This window comes from Echeneis naucrates, chromosome 17, assembly GCF_900963305.1.
Source record: "Echeneis naucrates chromosome 17, fEcheNa1.1, whole genome shotgun sequence".
NCBI classification, from domain to species: Eukaryota; Metazoa; Chordata; class Actinopteri; order Carangiformes; family Echeneidae; genus Echeneis; species Echeneis naucrates.
Window position 1 is genome coordinate 1,210,406 of NC_042527.1, and position 11,542 is coordinate 1,221,947.

Sequence of the window (11,542 nt, forward strand, 5' to 3'; positions counted from 1 at the left end):
TTATCACACTCACAGTAACTGACCCTGTGTGAATCTTTTTAGGCCCTTTAACATGTAGAAGGTCTGCATTGTGTCCTAAGCGTTCCCCGTCAGAGGTTTGGCCTTATTTTCCTGCCATCCTTCCAGTGGTTTTACTGTTTCCAGGAAAACTAAATCAACCCCACAAATAATGTCCACACGAGAGTGGCAGGGGAGAAAGAAATAAAGAGAAAGGGAAAATATACAATTTTTTTTTTACATTTTATTACAAACTAACCAACCAAAGGGGCAGCTGAATTTAACCTTGTCTAAGGATATAGTTTTGTTGTGAGGAGAATGTGTTCATGTGGCAGAACAGTGGTTGTTAGAGCACTAACACCATCACCATTCTTTACTGAAGGTTAGTGAAAACAGACAGACATTATACAAAAAATACAGTACAGATGATGATCATATCAGAGATGAGATTGCAGCATCGTTATATGCTGGCAATAATTGTGCTATACTGATGTCGTGTGACATAGATTCATTCATTCTGAATGAAAGATATTATTGAAATTAAAAAAAATGGTCAATCATAGAAGCTGTGACTTTTTGATGAAGTTAAAAGTGTCACGACATACACAAAAGAAGCAGTGAGGTACCACAGGATGACCCCCAAACTATAAATACGAGCAAACAAAAATCACATTGACATCCTTCACCTTAAATGCAAAAATTACTATTCTTACTGTAATCACAAAATTAACTGCAAACCATTTGTTACGTAATATTTCAGACCTATGTGGAAACAAACGTTTATTCTAAACACAAGACTGATGTTAAATGTTTACATATTAGGTACAAGACAATCTAAGTCCTTTAGTTTTTGGGCTTCTCCTGTGAGGTGAGTGCTGCTTTAGCTTTCTCAGGGCCATGAAAAATCTCATGACTACATGACTATTAATAAACCTCTACTTTAGCATAACTACAATGTTTTGACATGTGATAATTAATAATTGATTGATACTGTTTACATTAGGAAATAAGAATAGATAACATATCCACCAGATAATTCAACAGTTGATTTGTGTGGCTGTTGTCCACTCCCTCCTCTTCCCTGATGGATTCATCTCTTTCGGCTGAGGTGACACATGATGGGATACTTTCTGGTTCTGTATCTTTTCTGCTGTGTTTTATTTATGATTATTTATGGATACTGGCTTCAATTTAGCTTTGTATGAGTTGAGGAGTGTAACATCTGCTTAAAGCAGCAGCTGAATCACTTAAACTGCCAAAATGTTCCACCCGTAAATATGAATTATAGAGGATTTGACTGAAAGCTGTACATGAAGTCGCAAGCATGAAAGATGTTTCTCATTTGTTTACGTCACTTTGGTTTTGTGATGGATGCATTTTTAACATATTGCACAGCTTATAAAAATATAAATTAGGACAGTTGTCTTAAATGTGTTTAGCATCATCTTCAGCTAACAATAATAAGACTTTAAGTGCTCTTCAAAAGCTGAAATAATATTTGATTATTTGACGTGTTAGGGATGCTCACTGAAACAACGCAACAACTATTTCAACCATTTTCAGCTATTAATCGTTCCTTCATTTCTGAAAAAGAGCTGAACATATTCTAAAGAAAGCTAATGAAGTATCCAAAACGGCTAGAGTCTACTATAACTGGCTGCTTTTATAAAGTGATGTGAATTTGTTGCAGGTGAAACCCTGACTGGGCATGACAACCCTGTGTCAAATAATCCCAATTACCTCAAGTACCACTTCTAAAAATGTGCAGTAATTCAAAAAAGTGTCAGTGGAAATACTCTTAATAGCTAACTTTGATGTTAAGTCATGAGACACAAGGCTCCTGCCGTGTAATACTGACTTTGGCGTGTGTGGCACAGCAGCAGCTCAGCTTCTTACTAAAATACACTCAGTTCAATAGATCCATAGTCACTGAGATGCAAAACATTGAGCAAATATTTGTTTTTATATCGTCTGTCCTCAGCTTTGATTTGAATTCTAGCTGGATGCTGCCTTTCTGACTACCAAACTCCTCCATCGTCATTGGCTAGTAAGCGAATATAACGTCATACGTCATCTGATGTCCGTTGTCCCATGCATAGAGTTTCTTGTCCAGTGGGAAGTAAGCCAGCTGGGAGGTGTGCGAATACATGTTTGTGAAGGCAAGACTTGGCACAGTGTGTGTGAGTGTGTGTGTGTCAAAGGCGTATGTCACATTCGCGTAGTGACGCGCCATGCTGTCAACGCCATAAAGCACACCGCAAACCAGGAAACTGTTTCCAAAGTGACCACGCCGGAGACCCGTGCGAAAACTCCGCACAGGCATCAGGTCACGGGAGCGCAGATGGGTGAGCAGGATTACTTCCTGGTGAAAGCCCTCAGTGTCCACAGCAGGGTAGAGCAACCACAAGCCAGACTCATCAACAGCAAACTCTACCTGATCCCAAACAAAGACATTATCATAACTTAGAGAAATATGGTCACATTTAACATTAATATATGCAGACTACGACCTCAGCATGGTAAATTTATACTTTTGTTTAAGAGAGCTTGAGTCCAGATTTAATTAGTATAACTTAATTGAACAAAAGAAAAGGTTAGCATGATTATTTCTAAGATGGAAACCAAACAGCTATAATGTTTCTCCTCCATCTCAGTTCCACAACATCAGATAGAGAACATCAAGATTTATTTTCTCTCCTACCAATGCCCCCATAGATGCACAGTGCAAAAGCTGAGAGAAAACAAAAATAACTGGATACAGAATGAGGAAAAACAGGCTAAGCAGTTTCTTGGCTGCTCTTTTGAATTCCTCATTTTTGTCATCATCTAGTTGAAACTATATTAGGAGGAAAAGGTGGTTCTGATCTGCTTTGTACTCTATCTTGATTGTGTGGCACAGTCATTCACACATTGCCACACCCAAATACATACCCTGTTTTTTTATGGTTTATTTTCTTCTAAATAGAATCATTATTTAAAAAAATAACATCATGTTTCATTGAAGACTTGAAACTAAAGACATAGACCAGAAACTTTTTAAGAAAACATTTGCTGAGCTAATAAATCATATGTGAAGTAGGGCCATTTTCACATAGACTTCAATGCAACCTGCCTTCATTTTACAGACAATGGAGATACCCCCTAATGACCATAAAAGAGAATAAGGGTTTAGGGCTCTACAGCATTGTCTCCACTTTACAGCTCTGGAGTGTACATCCATTTCATTCTATGGCCAGAACCAAATATGGTGAAGCTGGTTTTAGCTTCAGTGCCTCACCATATTACACTCTGTTAAAGCATCTTATTACTGCATTATAAAGGAATGCCTGGTCACTCAGGTTTGTATTGTTCGGATGATCTGGCAGCCTGTGCTGTAGCCACAAACACTTGCCAGAGGGGCTGTGCAGATAAATGGATTTTAGTTTAGTTTATCAACTGATATCGTAAAATAAGATTTCTGTAGCTGTACTGATGAAGAAAGACAACAAAAACTAAAACGTGATTGGGCTTTTGAGATGTTTTTTGTTTTAATGGCTGTTGGACAGTCAGCCTAGCTTTTATACAAGATGAGCAAACCACCTCCAAAGTGAATCATGTACTTCAGGACTGTGTTGAAAATATGAATTAACCTTGCCATAGTTTGACTTTGGCTCAGACACGTAGCAGATGTTTGCACCACAGACGGACATACTAATGCCATTTCTATCATATTAATAATGCTAATAATAATAATAATGATAATCAATTTTGTTTTAGTAGGACACCTTATAACACAGGGTAAAATATAATAGCACATAATAGCACACAATAAATGTGAATGAACAAAAATGGGCTCAACTAAATGTGAAAAGTTGCAGAGGTGTGATAGGATTGGAAAATTGGAAGGGAAAAATGTTCCAGATGTGTAGATGGAGTGACTTCCAGAGTCCAGGGATAGTACAGCTGAAGACTTTGGACCCATGGTGGGGAGATGGCTGGATGCTATGAATGAAAGTAATGGTCCTTAGAGGAGAGTGAAGTAAGAGTCAAGAACCAGAGCGAGAGATAGCTGGAGCGAGATGTTGAATGAATATTGTAACTGTCAAATGTAAATAATTTATGTTTTATGTGTTATGGGATGGCCCTTTTGTTTGAGTATAACTGCTATGTAAACCAGGAGTCTTACTTCAGTTTGTGTTCTTTGAGCCTGCTCCTCCAGTATAGCGTCATGCAGCGTGGTCCAGGCAGCTACATATCTGTGTCTCAGGTCGTACTTGATGACGTCCCTGCTGAATGCACGGTTGTAGTAGAAAGCCCCGTTAAACACCACATGGCCCGTCCCAGTGAAACTGTAGGGCAGCTTGTAGGTATTACTAACCTGACCTGGCCATGAGGAGCACAGAACGCAGAGAGAGTTAGTATGCAGCTGGTCCGACTCACAACACACAATATGACCTTCATAAACACGAGACCTTGTGTTAATGCATTATCGTCTATTTAATAACTAAAATAACAGATTGACAAACAAGTGACGAGGGATTGGTGCAGTGGTGGAATATGGAAAGACTATACATTGGCACAGCTGCATCTGGGTTTTATATTTATATATATATATATATATATATATATATGCTTATTCTAAAATCAGCCCAATAAGGTTTTTTAAACAAATGACAATGATTGAAAACCTTTTCCTTCCTTCCCTCTCATTTTTGGATTCATGCATAAATATGCAGCTGTTTAATTTTCCTATTTAACAGGTAATTTCCAGTTGCCACTGGTGTCCAAAACTGAAGTGTTGACATACTTATGAAGCTTAATTTGCCTCAATACAAAATACACAAACTGCACATATTTGTTCACTCTGCAGGGGCCTAACAGCTCTAATAAAAGGTCATGAGTATGACTTGCACCTGGTACAAAGTGTAATGCATGTGCCTTTGTTAGCTTCATAGCAATACTTCCGTTTGATGCCCTTCACATTGCCAGAATAGCAAAACACCCAAGTCCGTGTGTGCACCCATGCCAAGCGACTGGCAGTGCATCAAATGCTTTGTGAACAACATCCAGTGATCAGGTCAGAGAGAGGTGAGAGAGGTTCTACTCTTGATACTGGACATGGCTTTCTGGGTTGCCCTAAATAGGCTGTGAGTTCAATTTCCTTCTACACACACACTAACACACACACATCTCTTAAACCTGATTTGAAGGTGTCCATATCCCGAAACTCAAGGAGGTTGTTGCCATAGTGACCACTTGTAAGGTAGATGACATTGCCATGACCACGTGCATCTTTCATCCAAGCTCCCTCAGTGAGGCCGTAGGAGTTGTGCTGGACCGGATCAGAAAGGCTGGCAACTGTGTCCTTACACACCCCTGTGAGAACACATGCATAAAGCGATGGAATGAATGTAAACCACGAGTAGTGTTTGTCCTACAACACGCACTGAGTGTTGCACGCAGTAGGACACTGACTGTCCTATATGTATATCTACCAGGCTTTTTGGTGGTCTTTGGTTGGTCAGCAGGACTTTCTGTCCAGCTGAGTCGACTTTTAGGTGCTTGCCCTGGTGCTGCTGTGGGAGATGTTTCAGTTGTGTCTGGAACTGAAGTGCTGTGGTGAGCAGCTGGTGTGGTGGGCTGGGCTCTCAGAGTTGCAGTTTGTAGGGAAGTAGTTATTAGTTTGGTTGTTGTGGTCATTTTAGTTGTTGAATCTATAGTTGTGGGTGCTGCTTTTGTGGTAGTGGAGCAATCTGATGGTTGTTGGGTTGGCCCAGGAGTAAACTCTGGGACCAAGGACTCTTTATCTGTGCGAGCGGTAAGTGCAGGTCCTGGGTTCTGTTTTGGGGAAGTCCTAGTCAGTGGGAGCAGGTGAGAAATCAGTAAATCCACAGAGGCCTTTTCAGTTAGAGTAGCTGTAAGAGAAGGAAAGCAGACAAGAGTAATTGTAACAGCTGTTCCCACAAAGCATTCAAAGTAGATCAAAGTATCGTATCATATATGACAGTACATCAGCCTTACTGTTCTTTCCGTTCCCGCGTTCATCTTCCTTAAAGCTCTCTTCTTCTGCCTTGTAATAGGTCACACCCCTGATAACCACACTGCTCTTGTCTTTGACAGGCTGCCGTGGCTCTGTTTTGTCTTTCACTGACTTTTGAGTTCCAGTCTTATTCTTGGTTGGCTGCTGTTGTTCCAGACCATCTTGCTGTTGGTTCCTCTTCCCATGACCTTCATAATTCTTCTGCAATGGTAAAAGCAACATTATGTCCAGTTTATATAGTGCAGGCTTTTCATTTCATTTGGAAACCAGAAAAGATGATACAGTCTGTCTTTGCTTCTAAACTGAATGACACACATTGCCAAATTGTGAATACCTGCTTATTATTGTAGGAATGGCCTTTCTGTCCCAAATTCGGCATATCATTTGCTTTCTTTTTTTTCTGCTGGGTCTTCTTCTCTTTTTCCTTGTCTTTAGCTCTTTCCTTCACATGTTGTTTCTCACTATAAATACTGATGAAAGCCTGGGGTGCACAGACAGGATGACATGAAGACAAGCATTAAACTTACACTCCAACTTTTAATGCAAATTTGCAGTGAAATTTGAACAGAATTCTATTTTAGTAATGTCATACACTTCCATGCTGTAAACCAAAATGAACTCTGGGAGTAATATACCTGAAAACATGTTCAGAGCCATTATCTACAATGATCTACTGTAAACTTGTTTAAAATAGTTGAGGATCTTAAGTGAGCGAGGGCGGACATAAGATTTAAAAAGTCTCACACAAGATCTTGCCAAAATGTTTAAGTTGTTTATGCAGTTTAAATTTTATTTTTATGAATTGGATGGAAGACATTTGCCAACAAGTGTCACCACAAAGACAAAGCCTCACTATTACCACTTCACCTGGTCCTCCTGCAATGGACGGCAGAGGAGGGGAAATGGTCAACATTATTATTCTGCCTCAAAGTGTCAAAATTTTAACAATTGACAAAACATAGTTCTTACTAATAAACAAAAAATTCTTGATACAAAGTAAAACTGATTTGATTGAGCGTCACAAACAGGTAGAAGTTGTTTTCCGATATCAAACTGAACAAACAGCTGTTTGTAATCCTCCTGACTGGAAGCATGAAGCTGATGGATGGATGATGACAATGTTGAAGGAACTGATGCCACCACATTAGGTATGAGACACTAGCCAGCCTATTTTCATTCCGTTATAAAAGCCAACTCACTAAGCACTTCATTAGGAATGGTATCGTTATTTTTACTGTGCATACTATTTCTATTTTTTCTTCATTCATTCATTCATCTTCTAGGCCTTATCCATTTCTGGGTCTTGGGGGTGCTGGAGCCAATGCCAGTTCACAATGGGTGACAGTGGGATACACCCTGGACAGGTCGCCAGTCCATCACAGAGCAAACACACAGAGACAGAGACCAAACCACCACAGACGACCACTCATACTCAGATCTGCGGACAATTTAGAGTCACAAATTAACCCAAACATGCATGTCTTTGGACGGTGGGAGGAAACTCACACAGGCACAGGGAGAACATGCAAACTGCACCTTCCAACTTGCGCTGCTGTCTCAAAATGAAATTTCCTCTATGGGGGATTACTAATGGTATATCTTATGTTCGCCATCACATGGCAACATTTCAGTGTATAATAACCTACCTGTCAGGACCTTAAAACAAAGTTCACTTTCAATATCAGAGTGGAGAAAAATATGTCCTCAATGACTCTGACTCCATCATGATTGTTGACGTTGGACAAGTCTCTAGCTTGAACTCAAACTGTAAACATCCAGTGATCAGCAGCAGTTGGGATTTGGTAGAAAAGCAGCTTGACAGCATGACTCTGCATCTCACAAATCTACAGAAATGTGATGCTGTCATTTCAGCACGGAGCCAAGTCTCAAAAGAAAGAATCGTGTGGAATCCATGACACATAAAAAAATTTTAAAATTCAGCGCTGTTTTGTGAATTTCTGCCTCAGGATTTCCTGATTTGAAAAGTGAACATATGAACAGTTTCCGAACTGAATCTATTCCACAGGGATTATGTATTTACTGCAGAGATGCCGCTCCATGTATGTTGCATTCAGTTTCAATTTCCCTCTAAAAGTGCAGTCCAATCCAAGCCACATCAAACTATGAGAATGTTAAACATACGCCATCTGCACGTAATTATAGAGAGCAGACTATGAGTAGACTATTCTAAATATCTTTTTGGAATTTTAAGTCTGAAATAGAAATATTTATATTATATCACATACAATAGGGCCGTGTAATATGCAAAAAACATCATTATGCTGTTATTTTGGCAGATATTTTAATTTATGTAATTTTATTCTCACTCTGAATCTACTGTGGTAATTCAGTTGTGATGGATTCTGTTACATTATAATTCTTGTGTTTCTAATTTGATTGAGCACACATCTCTGACCTGATTTATAATGTGAAATAAAATGTGTCACCCTGCACATTATGCAAAGGGAAACACAAGCATGAGTCCATCAGGGATACCACAACATTAATGAAGCAAAAAACTGGGTGGGAGGTTTCACCATCATATTAACAGTAAACCAATAGTTTATGGGATGAATAATGAGGAAGTACTCTGTCATCATGAGTTTGTTTATAAGAAACTATATCAGGTTGTTATTTTCTAACACCGCACAGTGAACTGGACTCTATTGAAATACATAATATGTGAAAAGCAAAACAAACTAAATCTGTGCATGCATCTAATTTATTCACATGCAAGCAGTCAAAAATTGCTAATAGCATGAAAACAGAAAGCAGCATGGCACCCATATATCCAGGCTGCAGCCTTGACAGATATTGCATGCTGTGTGTGTGTGTGTCTGTCTGTCTGCAAGCATCCTCACTTTTTCCATGTTGTCCATCCTTGCCAGCAGTTTGGTGGTGACAGAGTGTAGCTTTAATAAGTCCACTCCATACAAAGAGCCCTCCAACAAGTCCATGATTGTCGCCAGCTTAACAGAGAGACTCATGAGAGAGATTCATGACAAAAAACAAAACGTTTCTAAATAGCATTCCAATTCAGCCAATACTAGCTGACAGAGATGAGTCTGCATCTTTCTACCTTGATGTCATCCTTGCTGGCCTCCTGTAGTTTTTTAAACCTGTACTCTCCTTCATAAGGGTTTACAGCTGAAGGTGGAGCCATGCACTCACACTTCTTACAATCTGTTCCCTTGGTAACTGTCTCCACGGTGTAAAATTCTTGGGACGGTGTTGGAGCATCGGTATCATGGCTACGGCTGCAGTCCGAGCGTTTGATTGGCTGAACAATGCAGCGACAAACACAGTCAGACCCTGATGACACAGTCTTTACTTTGTCGTAATCGTCCAGCAACTGAAAGAGAGTGACAGCTTTTATAGTCCTCTCTGCATCTTTGACATTTTAACCTAGTTAGAGAGAATCTTTACATAACCAACAGCCAAAACTTAGATTTCCTCTATATATTTGATGTTCTGTCACATGAATGAGAATAAGGAGCTGGAGTGAAGCTGTGCTGACTTGTAGTTGCAGCAGTGGTGAGATGAATACAGCTTGACATTTACAAACAGGCACATTTTGGTTTGGAGAGCCGACAGTTTAAGGGATATTACACAATCAACCACCAAAGGGATGCAAACTGTTACCATGGTACTCTCTCTCTCAATCACACACACACAAGCACAAGTCTGGTTCTGATTTACTCGGTCATTTACGCTCAACTGACAAACTGTGGGGGTTTAGGTTGTGTTTAAATGTAAACGTAAAAGTAAAAGTAACTCCTGCGGCATGTGTCCAGAAAAAAGCTCTTTTTATATTCCTGTGTGGTTTTTGCGTTGTGAAGTGGGTGGAATCCTTTGCACAGACTAACCACTGGGACATGAACTGACACAAAAGACTTGAGATGGAATGGGGGAAATTAACACTGGCCATTCATCATGAGGTCGATGGTTCCACCCCGTCCCCCTTTTTTTAATTTATTTATTTTATTAATTTTTTATCAAGCATGGCTCATATAGGACTCCATTTCAACTATGTCCGTTGTTACAACACATGGAGGAAAATCCTGACAGTAAGAGAGGAATTTTCTTGCCATTTTAGAATAAAAATAATAATAAAAAAAACTCAGCGTGTTGTAGTGTGTTGATGTCCAGGACTGACTTCTTTTAACTCTGTGAAACTTTAGTGTCATTCAACCTGGACTTTGACAATGGAACAGAAGAGTTTTTTTTTATGCACATTTCACCCACTGACCTGACTAATGATGTTCTCCTGGTTGTCCAGTTCGTCCTCCAGAGGCTCGGCCAGGGGCTGCTGGAGTCTCTCCGCTCCCCATTCAGAAGCGTCTCGCCGCCTCTCAGCCGCAGAGGGCGCATCCTGGTCCGGTTCAGCTGGCGCCGCCACCTCGGTCACCGGCATCTTCTGTGGAGGGGAGTCCGAGTCCCCGTCCGCCTTCAGACCTGCAAATCCGTTTACAGTCCAACATAAGAGCAGCAGTGCGGCCATGTGCGACATGTCTCCTGCAGCGGATCAGCGTCCTCAGGGGCTGATCTGGTCTGGGTCTCCAGTCTCTACACTAATGCTTCATTGGCATTCAAAACGCCTGAAAACAAAAGTGCATTGGCCCCAAACGTGATCATTGAATGACTTCCCACTGGATCCGCCTCCGGACCGGCCCACCCAGGCACGTTTGTTTCACTGCGATTTCCAGATGCGGTCCGACTCGTGGAGTGGGCAGTGCCAGGGGATCAACTGGGATCCCCCACTGAATAGCCCATCTGGAATGGACAGGCATGGAGGTTTTGACCTGAACTCATGAAAGGAGTGACAGAGCATCTCCAACACTGCAGCTCTGTGCGGCATTCATGGAGTACAGTGATCCACAGGGTTGCCCACAACCATGGCTCATTGATGGTTTAGGGGAGTGAAAGCTGCCTCGTGTGTCCTGATCCAACAGAACTATGGTTCAAACAGCTGAAAAAGTTAATTGTTGCATTGGTGCCTGGGGAAGGTATGACACCAAGATGTTTTATGGGAAAAAGACAAGCTGATGGAGACAGTGTGATCCTTTGGACAGTGTTCTGCTGGAAAAGCTTGGATCTTTCATTCACGTGGATGTTAATTTGACACGTTGCACAGACCTAAACATTGTTGAGAGCAAATCCAGGTCCTCAATGGAAACAGTATTCCATGATGGTTGTGGCCTCTTTCAGCAAGATAAACCTCCCTGCCTCACTATAACATAGCTTGAGGAATGATCTTAGGAACAACAACTTTTCATCAGCTCTTTACTGATTGGTCACACTGATAGTTACATTTAGCCTAGTGTTGCAACAGTCCCTGGTCTCCTGTTCGGCATTCATTTCACCTCAGCATGTATATAGTTGGGAGATCCTGACAAAGCAGGTTTAAGGCACCACTGCATCTGATTTTCCACCAGCAGATGGTGATGTGGTGCTGCTTGTGTGTGATGTTGCAGTTTGTGAGACAGCAGCAGCTCGCCACACTCTAACGTGCAGAGAACAGAGGAA

At 40.8% G+C, this 11,542-nt stretch overlaps 1 protein-coding gene across 1 annotated transcript; it reads right to left on the bottom strand.

Moving 5' to 3' along the window:
- Positions 1-254: 254 nt before the first annotated feature.
- Positions 255-10,538, bottom strand: olfml2bb (olfactomedin-like 2Bb). Its single transcript, XM_029525088.1, has 9 exons — positions 10,266-10,538; positions 9,096-9,368; positions 8,878-8,985; positions 6,351-6,497; positions 5,998-6,217; positions 5,472-5,891; positions 5,176-5,352; positions 4,163-4,359; positions 255-2,431 (listed from the first exon to the last, which is right to left on the bottom strand). Exons 1-9 carry the CDS (start codon positions 10,524-10,526, stop codon positions 2,042-2,044), a joined length of 2,193 nt encoding a protein of 730 aa, XP_029380948.1. The 5' UTR covers positions 10,527-10,538; the 3' UTR covers positions 255-2,041.
- Positions 10,539-11,542: the final 1,004 nt, after the last annotated feature.

Excerpts from the sequence above, each read along its gene's own strand:
- olfml2bb (XM_029525088.1), bottom strand. The coding sequence starts at position 10,526 with ATGTCGCACATGGCCGCACTGCTGCTCTTATGTTGGACTGTAAACGGA. Across the intron at positions 5,892-5,997 it reads ACGCGGGAACGGAAAGAACA|CTACTCTAACTGAAAAGGCC; the intron begins GTAAGGCTGATG and ends CTTCTCTTACAG. Across the intron at positions 2,432-4,162 it reads CTCAAAGAACACAAACTGAA|GTAGAGTTTGCTGTTGATGA; the intron begins GTAAGACTCCTG and ends GTTTGGGATCAG.